Raw genomic sequence first — 20220 nt, forward strand, 5'->3', positions numbered from 1 at the left:
CAACCCTCATTGCATACTCCTACGATAAAAATAATGCCCTAAAATATAATACTTTTAGACTATTCTCTCCCCCATAGACTTCATTTCTATCTCAGACTCACTCATTGCCGTCAAATCAGAACCCTCCAGCTAGTTTTCGGAGGCTGTAAATCGTGTGGAAGAAGACTGTCAATCTTCTCCCACGGAGCCACCAGTGGATTTGAACTGGCTAAAAGAAACACCTTTCAGGTGACCAGCACATCTCTCAGTGGTCTTCGCCACTAAGGCTGTTCCGAAGAAGACAGATCTTTCATGGATTTTTATATCTCATCTTATTGCTATGGAAACAGGGCCAGAATAGAACTGATAAAACAATGTGTAGTCATGCAGGATTCCATATGTTATTGTCTTGTAGAACAATTAAAGTAATTCTGATTGACCCTAAAATAGACCTTTTAGTCTGATTGGTGGAGGTTCTTTGGTCAAAATAACCCATAGGTAGTTCTCTAAAGGAATGTGATGCCAAGGCTTTACAGATTTGCTGGACTACAGACCTTTAACGAGATAGACTGGCACAGTGATTGCAGCACAAGTGGGGGAAGCACAAACAGAGATGGCGAGGATGGTGCAGCGTCTGGCAGGCTTTCAGGCTGTTGGATGTATGATGACGACAACAACATTGTTTGGTTGAAAAGTAACTTTTAAGGAAACGAGTCTTTTCATAGCTCAAGGTTCAAAGATCATCCTGGCATAATGGTTGGAGTAGGTCATTTTTAACTTCCACAGAATCCAGATAGCTATCTGTATGAGAATGAAAAATTGCACCCCTCTCTAGCTACGTCTGCAGATGGAGGGGAGAGGGAAACACTTAGGGTGTGAATTAAACTGGAAGCTGGCTTCTCTGAGGCTGCCGCAGAAGAAATCGAGCTGCTTCATGAGCGGCTTCTCTGCCTCGTGATGAGCCTGTGGAAGCTGCACAGTAGGGTGTGTTTGGGGTCATCACTGTCTAACCCCTTAGGGTGTAGTCTTTTCTACGCTAACATCACTTGATTGCGCCAGCTGGCTTCCTCCTTGAGCTCCAGCAGTGTCTCTGAGGTTCATCGCAGCTCTTTTTTCCTCAGCCCTATAAACATGACTTTTATAAATTTGCCACCATTAACTACCATTGCAACCCCCTGCCGTAGATCTCTCTGGGCTCATTCCACAAATATCTGTGATTTACCAAATGAGTTTTCAGCAGAACTAAAGTAGTCCCTGGATGGTACAGATGGTTACCATGCTTGGGTGCTAACTGAAACTTTGGAGGTTCAGGTCTACCGAAGGGCACCACAAAGGAAGGTCTCAGGAGTCTCCTTCTGAAAGCCCTAAGGGGCACAGTTCTAAGCTGAGTAACATGAGGTTATCACGAATCAGAACTGACCCCATGATGACTGGCAGTGGTACTGGTAGAGAGACCACACTTTCATTCATTCAATTCTTTCTCTTGTTAAGGAGGCACCAGTTACTCCACTAGCATGTTGCTGTTGTTGTTGTTGTTGGGTGCCCTTGAGTCAAGTACAACTCATAGCAACCCTAGCAAAAAGAACAGTTTCTTGTCCTTGATTTGATTTGCCACTCTTTACTCACCTTCATGCCCCACCCCACTCTCATCATTTAAAGGTAACCATCAAAATGTCAGCTGCATGTGACTTATTGGAAGTCAAAGCAGTCTAGGGATCCATCACAGTCATTATAGAAAATGGGAAATCTGCAAATAATGCAATGTGAGGTAAGTGGTTCAAATCCAGAGGATGGACAATCTCTCCTGGCACAGTTACAGCCTCTGAAAAACCCCTGGAGGGTCAGCTATGAGGCAGCTTCAACTCCGTGGTACACAATAACAACAGCACAACCAAAAATTTAGACACTTGAGTTCTCTCAGAGGCAGCTCAGTAGAAATGCCTAAAGAGGTAGATCTGAAAACTCAAACACCGAAAACCCCACGGAATATGGGTCTGCCCTGACAAACATGAGTTCACCATGAGCGAGAGGCCACTCTGGGATTTAAAAAAAGGGATGTGGTCCAGTAACGTTCCACAAGGGGGCTCTGCATCCCTGTTCAGAGCACTCCACAAATCTTCCATCTGGGAGGGGGTGGCGGATTTTTGTGCGTTTTCCCAGAAATTGTCATCAGTGCAGGAAACTCTCATGACCTCATGGATAAGGAGCTGTGCTGCCTCCCTGAAGAAAGACACATGGTTCAGATCCACCAGCTCTGGTGGTGAAAGATGGGCAATCCCTTCCTGAGCGATTCACAACCCCCAAAACACACTGGAGGGTCAGCTATAAATTGGCACATAACATCAATCAGTGCAGTGGGGCTCTGGTGGCCAAGTCTGTAGGGAATTGCACAGCTAACCGAAAGGTGGCATGTCTCTGGTGGTTCAAATCCACCAGCTGCTCCCTGGAAGAGAGATGGGCAATCTCCTCTCATGCCATTTGCAGCCTCCAGAAACCCACTGGAGAGTCAGTTATGAGTTGGTTCCTACTTGACAGCAATGAGTTTGATGGTCAATGGGAGAGGACTTTTTCTAGGGGGAAAAATTGGCTCATTTTAAAGTCCACTGCGTTTTCAAAGGCTCCAGAAAAGTCCTGGTACTAGAGTGGGTGGGGAAATGTGTGGGTTTCCACAGGAAAAGATTTCCTGCCAATACATAAACTTGCTATCACCTGTTACTTACTGCAGTCAGGTTGACTCCAATGTAGAAACCTCCTTGTGCAACAGAGTAGAATTCCCTGAGAGGTGTTCTCAGCTGTGATCTTCCAGAAACAGATAGTCAAGCTGTCCTTCTGAGGTTCCACCAGCTGGATTCAAACCACCAACCTACAAGTTAGTAGTTAAGATCAAACCATGTGCACAATCCAGAAAACCTTGTTGTATCTATGAATAAAGTGGAGTTGGAATTATAAAGAGTCTCTTATTTAGTACAAGTAGCCCTGGTAGTGCAAAGGGTTAACTGTTGAGCTACTAACTGAAAGATCAGTGGTTGAAACCCATCGGCCACTCTACTAGAGAAAATTGACTCAAGTTTCAGCGCTTTACAGGCTGGAAAACCCTACGGTGCAACTATATTCTGTTCTACAGGGTCACTGTGACTCAGAATTGGTTACTAGTACTGCATTTGGCTTTAGTTTGGTACTTATATTTTTTAACTGCCTTGAGAATATTTAAATCCTAATGTCCCCACCTCCTGAGAGTTTAGGAGGCAGATATACTTGCCCCATTATGGACATAGTGTATCATGCATTGGGATGCTAACCAAAAGGACAGCAGTTCGAATCCACTAGTCCCTCCACAGGGGAAAGATTTAGAGCCTTAGAAACCTAACAGCGGGTTACAATAAGTCAGAATCAATTCAATGGGGCAGAGGGTTTGGAAGACTCTAAAAAAAAAAAAAAAAAAGCAATAACCCTAAAGTTGGGTCTTTTCTTTCATAGTGACTTCTACTTCTTGACCATTAAAATGAGATTCTCATTTTGTAAACTGGAAAACAGTGATACATTTGCTTGGGTCTCTGAGCAACTCTCTGGAAACCAAGGCCTGGTACTGCTAGAGGTGCTGACATGTTAGCTCTTGCTCTCTTGTGACTTAACGCCCATGTTCTCTCCCCATGATAAGCAAAAAATGAGGGAAACCTGAGGCAGAGAGACTGGAATTTCTCCAGGGACAAGACTGGAAGAAGACAGGGAGCAGTCTGTACTCCACGCACTGTTCTGGTGAAGCTGCCAGACAGGCTGGCTGCCAGGCTCCCCAGGCCTGGATATTCATTTCTTCTGAGGCAGCATAAAATGGCTGAGAGGGCAGAGCATGAGAGGCTTGGGTCAGGAAGGGGTCAACCCAAGAACCCTGGCTTCTGAGAAAGGTGAGGCACCTCCATGTCTGACTTCTCTTGTGAGGTGACGGAGCTCCATTGTATCCAGTGCCTCTTCCCCTGGACTTGTAACCAGGAAGTGAGGTACTCCCAGCTCCCCAGACTTTTGTGTCTCTTCACAGACAACACGCAGGACACCCCAGGTCTCAGATGTAAGATCTGGGAAAGATGGAAAAATCTGGAACTTCCATGCCTTGGGAAAGATACACAAGTCACGCTTTGTGGTTTTGCAAAAGGCCTGCCCGTTCTCAACACTACATACTTCTACAGGTAGTCATCAAAACAAGCAACGGTAATCCCTTAATAGCATGCCACTGTTTATAACGTGCTGTGGGAGACGTTATCTCATTTTGTTCCTCCTTCCCACAGCTCTGATGTAAATGGCATGGCTGTTATTATATGCCTGTTTTACAGCTGTGGGAACCCAGATTCAGAGCAATTAGACCATTTTCCTGCATCCCACAGCTAGAAATGATAGATCAGTCTAAACCTGACAGATACATCTCAACGCTCACTGCGCTATCTACCATCTCCAATGGGTGGAGTAAATGGGTAACATACTCAACTCCTCAAAAGAAAATGGTGGGGGATTGGGAGCTTTGGTTCATCAAAAGGCATCTGAGAAAGAAGGCTTGGTGAACTTCCTTCAGAAAATTAGTCACTAGAAACCCGGTGGAGCAGAGTTCTGCTCTGACAGCACTGTGGTCACTGTGAGCGCGAGTCCACACAACGGCAACTAGTGAAGAGGCCTAATCTCCGAATCCTGAGAGCCTCAGCGTCTAAGCAAGGTCCCTAAAAACCCACCATGGAAGCAAGGCGGGACAGGCGGGCACTCTTCACTCCTCGCTTCTGCTTCACACTGCAGCTGTTCAGCTCTTGTTCCCCTCTCCCCACCTTTTTTTTTTAACATTATAATTTCACAAAAATATTTTCACTCTTTTAAAAATTATATTACAACCCCCCCCCCATTCATTATGCTGCTTTTTACAATCACAGGGATGTGTGCTATATTAGTCCAAAGGCTGAAAAACGTCTTAGGAGTTGCCCTCTTCTTCCCCAGGAAAAAAAATTTCACTCAAAAAGATGTGTGGGAGGAGAAGGCATGAGGACGCCACCAGCTGCAGGAATCCGTGATGGTTAGAAGCATGGTGCTCTAAGAAGCGGCCTGAGGCACCACTGAGGACCCCTGTCAGGAATGCACACTCCAGGGTCCACTCCAAACCTACCGAAGCAGAAACTCTGGGGCTGGGGTCCAACAGTCTGTGCTCTTGTCAACCTTTGGGATTGTGGTGCTCTTTGCCGTTCAAGATACCATGGGGTAGGGTTTACGGAGGAGATAAGACCAAGGATGGCTGAGGGTAGCAGCTGGTTCACGGTATTTCATTCAGCCTTTTAAGTCTCAGCCCTGATTTACCGAGGTTCCCTTTCTAGAGTTTTAAGCGAAGGTAGCCCACTGACGTGAAAAAAAGGACTCAGATTAGGCTTGTCAGTGTGTTTCCTCTCTTCCCTGACAAACAGTCCTGAGGGGGAGGTGGGGGCCGTGACTTGAATAGACGGAGATCTCGGAGGTAAGCACAATTATTCATGAAAACAATCTGAGAGCCATCAATAGGTGCCGTGGTTCCCTGGCTACAGAAGGTAAATGGTCACCCTTCCATGCTCAGCTTCTATACTCAGCAGTGCATTTCACAAAGCCATCTGGCTGGCTTGGCAGGAAGGCCCCATTAGGGTTTAAGGTAAGGCAGAGTTCTTGCCAAGCAAGAAGGATCTAGCAGGGACTGGAGCACTGAAGTCTATAAAGTGTCTCTACAACAGTCACTTAGTTGACACATATCTGCTGAGTGTCTGTTATGCAGTTCACTCCACTTATTGTATTGAGTCAGAACTGACTCGCCAGCAGGTTTTTCAAGGCTGTAAATTGCCCATCTTTACTTAGTGAAGCCACTAGTGGTTTTGATCTACCAGAGAGGAACAGCTTTTCGGTTAGCAGCAAAATTCATACCCACTAAGGCCACCAGAGTTCCTCTGTTACACCACAGACCCTGAGGAGAAGAAGAATCTGCCCTCATCTAGTGGAGAGTGAAGATAAATGATAGATAGATAGATAGATAATAGATAGATAGCTAATAGATGATAGCTAGATGGATAGATGATAGATAGATAGATGATAGATAGATAATAGATATATAGATTGATGATAGTTAATTGTTAAATAGTGGATAATGGGCTAGATGGATGGGTGGATGGATATACACACATTCACACACACACACACACACACAAATGTGATAATGGTTACCCATGGTGGACAGTGTTTGGTGGAGCTCCCCAATTAAAACAGTTTGGAAGCAGAAGTGGCACCCACTTCTGAAATAGTTTGCCTCCGGAAACTCTATGAACATGGAGAAACGATGAAAGTCATACAAGTGTTCACGTCTTCCGTTCATAGTGTCGTTATAAATTGTCTACAACTTTACAACACTTAACAACAACATACACACATATTCAGGCATATGGAATATAATTCCTTATTATTATAAAGTCTCCCCAGAAAACATGCAATGTATTAGAGAAAGACAGGAAGAGATGGAAGTCACTAAAACTAAGAAGGAGAAATTTTATCAAAAAACTTGAAGTCTTTGTTAAGCTTAAAAAAAAAACACCTGAAAGAAGAAAGTAATCACCAGAAAGGGGGGAGACCCCTATCAAGTGCAAATGTCCTGAACACAGAATAGATCTTTTATACTTAAGAGCAGCCACTATGGTCATAGGTCTGAGTAGGGAGAATATGGGGGAGGTGCCAGGTAGGCCTTGATAAGGGGTTTTGATTTTTTTCTCTTTATTATAGAAGTCATCAGAAGGTTTTCCAATTCAAATACCACTATTTGCTTTTGTTTTGTTGTTGTTTCATCTCTCTCTGTTTTAATTGTGGAATAATTTACCAATAGCAAAACGAACAACACGTAAGGATACAAGTGGATGAGTCTTCACCCACGCACACAACTGCGTAATCACCATCTACACCACACTGGAGGTTTAGGATCATTCTGTGTGCTGCTCAGAGGATGGAGTGAGAGCAGATGGGCAAGAATGGAGACAGGAGTACCAGTCAGGAGCTGCGGGAACGATCTTGGCGAGGAGCTGGGTTTAGAATAGAAACACTGGTGGTGGGGGTGGTGAGAAGTGGTTGGATCCATTTCTATTTAGAAGCAGAGGTGAGAGGACTTGTTGAAGCAGAGCTGGGTGCGTGTGAAAGAGGAATGAAGAAGGCCTATGAGTTAGTGACTGAGTAACTATACAGTGATGCCCTTCAGTGAGGTGAAGAAAGACCTGGGAGAAGATTTGCAGGGTATGGGGAATCAGTGGTTTCAGAGAAAATGTGCAGTGTATGTCTTAAGGATTCTAAGGAGATCGAAAGGATCAAACACACTGCTTTGGTCTCCAGAAGGGAGATTTACACCCGGATAGACTAAGCTTGGCTCAATGGCACGTACAGCCTGCTTCTACCACTTATTGCTGTCAAGTCCAAATCAACTCATAGATGACCCTTCAGTGAGTTTTCACAGGCTGTGAATTGAACAGGAGGAAATTGTCCATCTCTCTCCTGAAGAGCTGGCGGTGAATTAGCACCAGCAAGAGGCACAGATCCCTAAGAACTACGCCACCTATGGTTCTTTGGTTCACACAGAGCACATACATATTCAAGTTTGCAGTACAGGTTATTGATACTAGCTAACAAAACAACAACTTTCCAATCAGGCTGAAAATGCAGACCGAAATCAGGCCTAACCCCCCTCTTTCCCACCTTCTAGATTCTGATGTCGGAGCCAGGGAAGTTGCTACAGAAAGTGAAGGTGTGGCTGCAAGAGTATTGGAATGTCACAGACCTCATAGCCATCCTTCTCTTCTCGGTCGGAATGATCCTTCGTCTCCAAGACCAGCCCTTCAGGAGTGATGGGAGGGTCATCTACTGTGTGAACATTATTTATTGGTACATCCGTCTACTAGACATCTTCGGCGTAAACAAGTATTTGGGCCCGTATGTGATGATGATTGGAAAAATGGTAAGCAGAATCTTCTAATTCTATATTATTATAAGTGCCTAGAAAGAGATTATAATATTAGGGAGAAACAAATTCTTTCTCTGGATCTGTTATCAAAGTCTAAATGAAGTGGAATGTGCTGATATGTTTGAATAACTATTATTGAGTGTTTGGGATTTTGATTGTGTCTACATGCATAACTGGATAATTGATCACTAACAATTCATTTCACATACTGAAAGATATATTACAATCACCTATTTTGTAGCAGGCCCTGGGCTAGAAGTTGGCTATATAAAAATGTTTTTTTCTAGGAGGTAGAAGATAAGAAACAGAAAGAGGGCAAGAGAAGTAATGACCTTACAACATGAGAATGCTGTAAAGGCCCAGAGGGATGGGTCCTTGGAAAAGGACATTATGATTGGAAGGGTGGAGAGATGGCACAGGAGAGGAAGACCCTGGGTGAGATGGACTGACACAGTGACTGGAGTAATGAGGATAGATGTGTCAGAGACAGTAAGATTGGCTCAAAATAGGGCAGGATTCTGAGCTAATGTACATTGGGTTGCTATGAGTCGCAAACAACTCGATGGCACATAACAGCAATATACAGTAGCAAGGGAGTTCTGGTGACTTAGTGGTAAAGAGTTGTGCTGCCAACCCAAAGGCACAGGGTTTGGATTCACCACCTTCTCCTTGGGAGAAAGAAGGGCTGTCTCCTCCCTTGTGATGTATTGCCTTTGAAAACCCACTGAAGGGTCAGCTATTAGTCAGTGCCAACTTGACACTACATAACAACAACAAATGCAGTAATAAACTTAAAAAATTAAGAAAAAGGTGAAGGAGGGGATATAAATCAGGGAAAGCTTCACTTAGAGGTTATCTTTTACTTCCTATAATAGAACAGTAAAATGCCTCTCCATATGAATAGTTTAAAAAAACATTCAACAACTACACCTTGAGATGTGTTGTACTGTGAATTTAAATTGAGTATTATGATCTATCAGTATATCATGTGCATTGTTATACTACCTGAAAATGAATCTGTTAAGAACTAGGTTCTAAAATTATGCTCCTAGTTCTTTTCACCTATGAAAGACTCATTTTGTTCAAAACCATGATGACAGTTTTGATACAGTAAGGCAGAAATATCTCTTGGTCTAATTCTCAAAAAGAAAGTCCCGAGTAGCAAGCTAGCTTGCTTCCCCAGCTCCCCTTGAACACACAGCAATGTCTAGATTTCTCCCAAGGAAATAGAACCCAAAACAACAGCCTTTGTGTGAGGGAAGGAGTGAGGAACTTAAGAAGCACCCAAACCCCCATAAGGAAGACTCGGATCGGACTGCCCACTAACTGGATGCTTTATATACGTTTCCTCACTTTTTCGCTATGTCCCCTACCTCACCTTTACAATACATATATGAAAAACCTCAATTCATCTGTCTGACATCACAGTCACCTCTTACTAAAAACCTCTTTGCTATTAACCTTCACTGACTATAGACTTTGCTCATATGAGCTGGTTAAATCAACAATTGATTCAAAGTTATTTCTAGATCCATCTTGAAATACAATATTGTGAGTGGCAGGATAATATCTGTACACTCAAGGAAGTCCAGTGAATACCACTATCATTCAAATATATGCAGCAACAACTAGAGCCAAGGAGGAGGAAATAGAAGATTTCTGCCAACTTTTGCACTCAGAAATCAATCACACATGCGATCAAGACACATGAATAATAATGGGTGACTGTACTGCAAAGTTGGGAACAGAGAAGAAGGATCAGTAGTTGGAAAACATGGACTAGGTGACAGAAATGAAGCTGGAGATAGAATAATAGAATTCTGTACAATGATCTACTCATTGCAAATACTTTTTATAAGAAACATAAACACAGGCTATAAACATGGATTTCACTTGATGGTATGCATAGGAATCAGATTGATTACCTGTGTGAGGAGATTCATTGGAGAAGCTCAATATCAGCTCTTAAAATGAAGCCAGGTGCTAATTGTGGAATAGACCACTCAAATGCAAGTTCAAACTGAAGCTAAAGAAAATTACATCCACAGGAAGCAAATTTAGACCTTGAGTCTATCCTACTCAAATTTCAAAACCATATAAGGAACAGGTTTAAGGCCTTGAACTCTAATGACTGAAAGCCAGATGAGTTGTGGAAGGATATCAAGAATATCATTTATGAAGAATGCAAAAGGTCGTTACAAAGAAAGAGGAAGAAGAAAAGGCCAACATGGATGTCAAATGAGACTCTGAATATTGCACTAGAGTGAACTAGAAGCCAAAGCAAAGGGGGAAATCAAGAAATTGAGGAGCTGAACAGAAGATTTCAAAGGGCAATGGGGGAAGACAAAGTAAAGTATTAAAATGAAATGTGTGAAGAGCTGGAGTCAGAAAATCAAAAGGGCTGAACTATTGTCATTCCTTAAGCTGAAGGAAGTGAACATTCCAGCCTTGAGGTGCAGTACTTAAGGATGTTTTGGACAGATTATTAGATTATCCAGGAAGCATTAAAAGTAGATGGGAGGAGTACACAGAATCGTAGTACCAACAGGACTTGGCTGACACAGAAGAATTTCATGAAACAATGTATGAACAAGAGCTTGTGGTGAAGAAGGAAGAAGTCCAAGGGGCTCTGAAAGAACTGGAAGAAAACAATGCCCCAGGAATTGATGGCATGCCAATTGAAATATTTCAACAGATGGTGCCCTGATGTGTTCAAGAAATCTGGAGGATAACCACCTTGCCAACTGACTGGAAGAGATCCATATTTGTTCCCATTCCAAAGAAAGGTGACCTGACAGAGTGCAGAAATTATCAAACAATATCATTAACATCACACTCAAATAAGATTCTGCTGAAAACTATCCAAAAGTGACCGGAAGAGCACATCAACAGAGAACTGCATGAAGTGCAGGCTGAATTTAGAGGAGGCCTTGGCACTAGGGATATTATAGCTAAGGTTAGATGGATCTTGGCTGAAAGCACAGAGAGTACCAGAGGAATGTCTATCTGTGTTTCATTGACTATGCAAAGGCATTTGACTGTGTGGATCACAACAAACTGTGGCTCACTGTGAGAAGAATGGGAATCCCAGAACACTTGATTGTGCTTATGCCAAACCTATAGTTGGACCAGGAGGCAGTCATCAGAACAGAGCAAAGAAACACTGCATGGTTCAAAATTGGGAAGGGTGTGTGCCAATGATGCATCCTATCTCCATACCTTTTTAATCTATATGCAGAATAAATCATCCAGGAGGCTGGGCTCTATGGGGGAATATGTGGCATCAGGATTGGAGGTAGACTCATCAACAACCTGTGTTATGCAGATGACACAACCCTGCTTGCTGAAACTGAGGAGGACCTGAAGCACTTGCTGCAGAAGGCCAAGAACTGCATGCAGCCCTCAATATAGATTGAAGCTCAACATCAAGTAAACAAAGATTCTTATCGCTAGCCTGATTGGCAACGTCATGATGGATGGTGAAGAGACTGAGATTATTAACAGCTTCAGTTTGCTTGGCTTCACAATCAACACTCTTGGTACCAGCAGCTAGGAAATTAAAAGACAAATTGCACTGGGAAAGTCTGCTCTCCAGAATACTGAAGAGCTCAGTCTGGAGATTAAGGTGCACCTGATTCAGGCCATGGTCTTTGAAGTTACTTGCTATGCATCAGAAAGCTGGACAATGACTAGGGAAGATAGATGGAGAACAGATGACTTTGAGCTGTGGTGCTGGAGAAGAGTACTGAATACACCATGGACTGCCAGAAGAACAAATAGGTCTGTCTTGGAGATGGTGAAACCAAGTTTCTCCTTGGAGGCAAGGACTTTAAAGCTCCATCTCACATACTTTGGGCAGTGGCCAGGAAGGATCAGTCCTTGGAGAAGGATATCATGCTTGGAAGGGTGGAGGGATAGAGCAGGAGAGATTTGATGGATTGAGTGTGTCAAAGTTAGTGTGACTGCTCAGGATAGGGGAGGGTTCAGAGCTATTGTACATAGGGTCGCTGTGAGTCATGGGTGACTCAATGGCACATAACAAAAAGAGCAATGTAGAAATAATAAATATATGTGTTGCTGAGTTAGTTAAAAATAAAACATTAAATGATCAACTCAGTGTCTAATTCATCATTATGGTTAGTTGCTCCTGAGTTGACCATAACTCATAGGGAACCTATAAACAAGTTGGAACCTTGCCCTATCCTGCACTATCATAACGATCCAGCTTATAGTAGGTGGGTGTTATTTGCCTCTCTTATCGTTTATATTATGTTTTATTAAGAGCTGCATAAAAAGTAAAAAAAAAATACTAATGCTGTCAGTCATCTTCATTTCTATCGTAGAGGAGCTGGTGGGTTCAAACCATATACCTTTGGGTTGGCAGCACAACTCCTTACCTCCTATGGCACCAGAGCTCCTAATATATCTTTAAATGAACAATGATGTTAGCTGCAGTATCCATGCACAGTTTTTCAGCCTTGGTATTATGAGCATTGGGGCTAGGTGAATTTTCCTCTGAGAACTGTGCACTGCAGAATGTGCAGCAGCTTCTGCGGCCCCTACCAACTAGATAAAGCAGTGAACACATTCCTAGAGTTAAGTCAGCAGTGTTTCCAAACCCAAAACACCACACGCTCTGCTGTCAAGTTGATCCCAACCTTCCTTGTTTCCAAGGCTGTTAATCTTTTACAGAAGGAGATTTCCATTCAGAAAAGCCACTGGTGGAATTGAACCACTGACCTTTCAATTAGCAGTGCAACACATAATGGATTACAAGCCAGAGGTTTTGGCCAAATGCCCTCTGGGTGACAGGGATGGGGTGGTAGCTAAAAGTAGCCCCTGTAGAGAACCACAATGTTAGGAAAGTCCATATTCTGATCAATTGTTAGTTCTGATTCCCACTGATTTTACTTCAAGAAATAAAATCTTAGAAGGTAAAAACAACACAAACATATTACTTTTAAAAGGCTGGGCTACTTTTAATTACTTGAAATAACTAAAAACATACTAGTATAATAAGATGATTTTGAAATCTGTGCCCATCATTTGAATAATAGCATAATTATCCTCAGTTTTGACTAGTAGGAAATGTAGCATATTAGAGAGGCTTACTGTCTTTCCTCTGCTTTCTAACTTATTAACTTATGAATGATTCCTTCTACTTTCTAACTTATGAATGATTTCATTAGTAAGTAATGATTTCTTTACTGATTTCATCAGTAAAGAACAAGTAGAAAAAGACTATATATTTGAAGACAATCTCTTTGGGGATTTTGCCTTTTAGGATAACTAGGTCAACAATAGATTCACTGATCCAGAAGATAGGTAAAACATGCATATAGAATGTGCCAGTAAACCAGATGGGCTGTCAGGCAGAAGCTAATCAAGATATGCCTCGATTTGATTATGCCAATAGCCCTTCAGTATCAGCCAGTCCCTATTCAATGTTAAGCAGCCAGATAACTCACACTGTCTAGGGACAGATAGCTACTAAGATTTCTGGACACAGCAATGATCAGGAGTCCATTTTGAAACAGATTCAGTAAACATTAGTGTTATACAACAAACAGTACACCAAATGCCTCACAGCATGAAAATTCTGTGAGCCCGCAATGATTGCAGCCTAACTGCAGGTCCCCGGGTCACTAAGCAGAATCCTGACCCATTTCCATCATATTCCACTTCTGATTAGAATTGTGATATCCTGTCAGAATCCACTGGAAAGCAAGAAATAAATTTGATTTATTGAGGGGGAAAAAAGAGCAATAATAAAAATAATAGTGATCAGATACCTTGTCAGAGATATCATTATCCTTCCAGTCTATGAAATATGTTTTAGAATCCTTATATCAGCACTGGATAAACTAAGGCTCAGCAAGGGACAAAGACAGAATTCAAAGTTGAATCTGTTTGACTCCACAATCTGACTTCCTTCTAACTCTAACAATAATAATGTTAACATTGACTGAGAATTTACCATGTTTTCTCACATATATTTCATTTCTTTGTTCTACTTGCATATATCTCCTTTAATTCTTAAAAAATAATGCACTTTGTTGATTCCATTGTTATTCTCATTCCATTAATGTACTCACAGCGGTGAAGTAACTTGCCCAGGCCCCTTAGTTACTTTGTCTAGAGAGCCAAGATGAAAACAGTGGTAGTCTATCACCCCAGAGCACATGCCTAATCTAACACAGTACTATAGTGTAATGGAGACTCTGCTTCTGAAAAAATGGATCATGAATAAGGAAGACAGAAGAAGAGTCTATGCCTTTTAATTGTGATGTTGGAGAAGAGTACGGAGTATCTCGTGGACTGCCAAAAGAACAAACAAGTTTATCTTGGGGAAAGTACAATCAGGATGCTCCTGACAGGCATGGATGCTGAAACGTGGTCTCACATGCATTGGACATGTTGTTAAAAGGGGCCAGTCCTTAGAAAAAGACATCATGCTGGGAAAGGGGAAAAGTAAGAGAAGGAAAGAAAGACCCTCAGCAAGATGAACTGACACATTAACTGTAACAGTAGGTCAGAGATCCTGAGGATACGGCCAGGTTCAGATCTGTTGTTCAGAGGATCTCATGATGTCTAGTTGGATTGAAGGTACCTAAAAACAATGACAAACAGGTAGAGGACATTTAAAAAATGAATACACACAAGAATGGAATAAAATCGGCTCTCTTAATATTGAACCAATTGGATAATTTAGCTATAGAAGCAAAGGCAGCTAGCCCCAGTTCTCACCAGTAATTCTTTATTTCTAGATCCCATGAGACTAGATCATGGTATTGGTGTCAACATTTAGGCTTCTTTGAAAGGAAGCTAGCTATTTGGAAAGAATGTCTTCTTTTTGAGGATTTGTTTTACCTCTTTGGATAGCTATCACAATCAATCTGAGGGGGAAAATCCTGAGAAATTAAATTAGAACAGTTGCTCTATACTGACTGAGTTTTCTTGGACCAAACCAGCTCATAAATCTCATGAGTTTCACCTTCCTCTCTTCACTCATCTTTTAATTAGTCTAAATAAGCATAGCATTAGATCCCATTAGTGTTTTTTTCCATTGATTGAACTTCTCATAAATAAATGATGAATGACTTTTACAGAACAGAAAATGAAAAACAGACCCATGTTTCCTATAAAACTGTTTCAACATAGTTGTCTGGCTTGCTTTAGCAAAGCACATATTTTTAAGAACAATGAAAAAGAAACACAAATGAATGTCCAATTTTGAGATTTCTATTTCATTTCAAAGTCACACAATATTTGTGAAGTAGATGGAGAAGTTGCTTTGAGAGTTGGTTCATTGACCTAATATTCATTGGGCTTTCAGAGTTCTTAGCCATCAAGAAAGCTGCAATATTTGAAATCCAATAAGCCAGAACAGGCACCCTTGCTTTGTATTTCTTAAAAATACACTTACTGGAAGCACATATGTCATCAATGAAGGTATCATTAATCTTTAATTGTGGATAGATATTGCTCTGGATGTTTGATATCTAAGAGAAGATGGTGGTGGTGGTGGTGGTGGTGGTGGTTGTTGTTGTTATGTGCTGACGAGTCACCTGAGACTCATAGCAACCCTATGTACAACAGCCCTAGATCCTGCTCTATCCTGTACCAATCTTGTCTCTGACACACCTACCCCATTATCCCAGTCGCTGAATCAATCCATCTCATTGAGGGTCTTCTACTCCTGCGCTGTCCCTCCACCTTCCCAAGCATGATGTCCCTCTCCAAGAACTGATCCTGCCTTGCAACATGTCCAAAGTATATCAGACGAACCTTCAGAATCCTTGCCTCCAAGGAGCAACCTGTCTTTACCCTCTCCAGGACGAACTTGTTTGTTTACCTAGCAGTCCATGGTATAGTCAGTACCCTTCTCCAGCACCACAGCTCAAAGGCATCAATTCCCCTTCTTTCATCCCTAGACATTGTCCAGCTTTCTGATGCATAACAAGTAATTGCAAAGACCATGGGCCGTATCAGGTGCACGTTAGTATCCAGACTGGCATTGTTACTCTTCAGTACTTTGGAGAGGTCTCTGACAGCAAACTTTCCCAATGCAATAAGTCTTTTAATTTCCTGGCTGCTGGTACCAAGGGTGTTGATTGTGGAGCCAAGCAAACTGAAGCTGTTAGCAATCTCAGTCTCTTCACCATCCATCATGATGTTGCCAATCAGGCCAGTAGTGAAAATCTTTGTTTTCTTGATATTGAGCTTCCATCCATATTGAGGGCTGCAGTCCTTGACATTCTTCAGCAAGTGCTTCAGGTCCTCCTCAGTTTCAGCAAGCAGGGTTGTGTCATTTGCACAATGCAGATTGTTGATAAGTCTACCTCCAATCATGATGCCACATTTCTCCTCATAGAGCCCAGCCTCCTGGATGATTTATTCTGCATATAGATTAAAAAGGTCTGGAGATAGGATGCATCACTGGCACACACCCTTCCCAATTTTGAACCATGCAGTGTTCCCTTGCTCTGTTCTGGTGATTGCCTCCTGGTCCAACTATAGGTTTGACATAAGCACAATCAAGTGTTCTGGGATTCCCATTCTTCTCACAGTGAGCCACAGTTTGTTGTGATCCACACAGTCAAATGCCTTTGCATAGTCAATGAAACACAGATAGACATTCCTCTGGTACTCTCTGTGCTTTCAGCCAAGATCCATCTAACATTAGCTATAATATCCTTAGTACCACAGAGAAGGTAGGGTTGTTGTTTTTTTTTTTAATTAGGTGATTTGATGCAAAATATAGAGATCAATCTCCGACTAGAAGGAATATAATTATTTGTAGAATGGCATGACAGAATTACAGATCTTAAGAAGCTGCAGTACTGTTCTTTGTTCTCTCTCTCTCTGTCTCTCTCCCTCTATCTGTCTTTCTCTCTCTGTCTCTCTGTCTCTCTCTCTCGCTCTCGCTCTTGCTCTCGCTCTCTCACTCGCTAGCTCTCTCGCTCTCTCTCTCACACACACACATTTATACTGTATTCAGTCATTTTACTTTATTTCATTAGCAGAGACTTCACTGAGCCTCAGACACTCTGAATCCATATCATTAGAGAGATAACAAAAAATTCAGTTGGGAAAAATAATCCAAAGAAAAGGTCCACTTGACTTTTCATGTGCCATATATCTACCTCCTATCACTGTTACCAAGTGGTGAGTTATCATAATAAACTAAGCCTAGAAAACATACTAACTCTTGGCTACATATCGTGGGATATGTTTCTAAAAGGAAGAATAAGTTGAAGCAAAAATATTGATCATTCTATCCTCATCTATTTTGGATGATAAGAGCACACTGGCATGTGAAAAACAGTTTCTAGATAACATATATCATGGAAGGAAACAGTGAAAGAAAGAATAAAGAACAAAAGAGCACTATATTGGAGTGTAGTCCAAGGAATTTTATAAACTTGTCAAGCACAGGGATGGGTCATTAGACTACAAGATTCCAGAATCTAAGGAAATATCTTCTGTGTCCGATAGGCTAGCATTTATAAATAAGTACAGAAAGAGTGGTTCTGTGAAGGACTTGTTTGTGGTAGAAAATCATGGACTGGTGGTGGGACCACAATCAAGACTACATACCATGGCTATTTAGTTTGTTCTACTTTTGTACACAAGGGCAGCTCTGATGATCCAGTGGGAAAGGAGTTGTACTGTCAACCCAAAGAGCAGATGGGAAAATCCATCAACTGAGTGAGAGAGAAAGATAGGCAATCTCCTTCCATGCAATTTACAGTCTTTAAAAATCCAATGGAGGTTCAGCTAGGAGTTGGTTCCACCTTGAGGGCAATGAGTTGATGAGTTGACCTTTGTTCACAAGTAATTACTGCTTTGGATTTTTCAACTCTTTGCCAGCCTTTCATAATTTAGAAGGGAAAATACATACCACTACTATTCCAATTCCAATTTTACTAAGAAGAAAGAAATTGAAGGAGGATATAGCCTACCCCAGGTACAGGGGAAAACTTAGACATCTAAGATTCCATGTTATATGATTCCATGCCACGACTTGACTTGGTCTTAAGAAAAATGATGGAAAGGGGCCTGAGTGTATGACCTTTCTCTTATGAAATGTTTTGAGTTACTGCTAAGGTTCTTTGGATGTTGGCTTCAACAGGCAAGTGGCCATTTGTCTGGAAACAACTCCCTACCTAAGCATTCTTCATTTGTGCTATAGAAAGTGAAGCTCACTGCAAGATTACCATCAAAATCAGCATTCATAGAAGCAATCAATCATATGGTTTTTCTTTCATTTCTCTGTTTCCCCGCTTTTTCTAGATGATAGACATGATGTACTTTGTCATTATTATGTTGGTGGTGCTGATGAGCTTTGGGGTTGCAAGACAAGCCATTCTCTTTCCCAATGAGGAGCCATCATGGAAGCTAGCCAAGAATATCTTCTACATGCCCTATTGGATGATTTATGGGGAAGTGTTTGCGGACCAGATAGACCGTAAGCAAGTTTATGATTCTCATACACCAAAGTCAGGTATTTAACTTCAATTGAGTCATGTTGTTTTCAAGTTCATTTGTTTGTTCTCAATAAATGGCTCAACATAGAGGACTGATTCCTAGCTTGCTACCTTGGAGGAAAAAGAAAAACAATTACAGAAGGTGAATATATCATTTTAGCAAAGTCATCCTCAGGTGTTTCTGCAGGTATAACCTTTATGTCAAACAAATCAGCATCTAGTTTGCCAAATTTTATTAGGAAATGAACCATTAAAAAAAAACCCTTCAAAATACTTTTCAGATTCAAAATCTGAGGGCTGTGTGTCGAATTTATCAGGAATATATTTTGTCACCACTCTTTATCCTTACCCCAGTGCCCAGTCTTCTAAAAATAAAACCTTCAGGTTTGACTTTGGAGCAGATGATTCTCAATTTTGCCATCAGGATGCAGAGTGAGGGCAAACATCTGCCTGATGTTTTCCTTACACTGGAAACTATTCTCCAATTCCCTTTCCCACTGTCTTAAATTATGTGCTATTGAAACTCATAGGAAGCTAGTATTCTTTGCCTGCAAGGATGGAAAATGCCTTAGGTCATCAACCAACTCAGTTGCTATAAATGTCAGGGAAAAAGAACCTCTCTATCATGAAGTGACTCAGTATTAGGATCAAGTAGACCCCTGGTGTTTTGTACCCAAATAGGCGCAATTTCTCTAGAATAAATATTCCTGTTCTAGGGAGTTTGGACCAAATGTCAAAACACACTAAGCATTGGGAAATTATCTGGGAAGAAGGCACCAGGAAAGAAACATCTTTCCCTGTAGAGGAATTGAATCCCAAAGGCAACTATGTCTCATTTTCCCTGAGGAGTTTAGCTCTAGAAATAACATTTCTCCTGCACTGTTGAATTAACATTTTTTCAAACATTTTTTTTGCTGACAGGCTAGCCGTCTGAGCCTTGGACTGTGGACATGGATTAGTGTTATATAAACAGGTAGTACAGTTTATGAAGAACTCGAGCAGAGACTAGTCAGCACACACTTCCTCCCTGCCCCCTTCCCACTGCCCCTTACCTGTGTGGGCTGTGAGCCCCAAGCCTGTGACTAGAGTATGTACCTACAATAGCAACAGAACACATTAATATACCATCTTCCTTTCCTTGATAGATTTAGAGCAAATCTTTCCTTCCCAAGATGAGTTATCTGAGGCAAGCTAGGCCTTCTTGGAACACCTAATTGGAACAAATATTCATTTCACAAGACACAGCCAATTCACTAAGGAAGAATGTTAACTCCCTCTCCCAGTTGTAATGTCTTTGGTTGGCAATGTGTAGCTGTCACCAAGACAGCTCTCCAGTAGAGAGGAGAAATCCTTTTGAGGTCCTCTTTCCAAACAGTCCCCAAAGGCAAAGCAGCATACTTTAAAAAACCACAAATGACCATTTTCCTCAGAGATTAAATGTGCTGTATTCTCCCCTAAGAGATTGCTTTCCCGTTTAGTTCAATTCTTTTGCCTCATCTGGTTTTCTTTTCCTCCTCTAAATGAGATGAAGACCACCCCGCCCCCCGCCCCGCCCAAGGCTGTTTTGACTAAACAGTATTCTGGGGTGGGAGCAGGAAGAAGACATAGGCCTGTTTTATAAATGGGATTCTGTCTGTCCCTCTACAAGTGGCCATTTATTGATGTTGTACTATGAACCCAGCCTAGTGCAACAAACACCACCATCTGGCTGAATCAGAGGATTTATTATTGTTTTTTGAAAGAAGGGCTGATTGTAGTTTAGAACTTGAC

General features: G+C 41.7%; 1 protein-coding gene across 16 annotated transcripts in view; it reads left to right on the forward strand.

The window, feature by feature from the left end:
- TRPM3 (transient receptor potential cation channel, subfamily M, member 3) overlaps positions 1 to 20220 on the forward strand; it is a 790873-nt gene that overhangs the window by 681193 nt on the left and 89460 nt on the right. For 14 of the 16 annotated variants that reach the window (XM_006894402.1, XM_006894401.1, XM_006894387.1 and 11 more), the window contains 2 exons: positions 7703 to 7954; positions 18257 to 18431. In XM_006894402.1, the coding sequence (XP_006894464.1) occupies positions 7703 to 7954; positions 18257 to 18431 (427 nt within the window). Of the gene's footprint in view, positions 1 to 7702; positions 7955 to 18256; positions 18468 to 20220 lie in introns of all 16 variants that reach the window. The other 2 variants (XM_006894390.1, XM_006894392.1) reach the window with 1 other exon arrangement.

This window comes from Elephantulus edwardii, unplaced genomic scaffold (genome assembly GCF_000299155.1).
Source record: "Elephantulus edwardii isolate Elephantulus edwardi_28Jun2011 unplaced genomic scaffold, EleEdw1.0 scaffold00141, whole genome shotgun sequence".
NCBI lineage: Eukaryota > Metazoa > Chordata > Mammalia > Macroscelidea > Macroscelididae > Elephantulus > Elephantulus edwardii.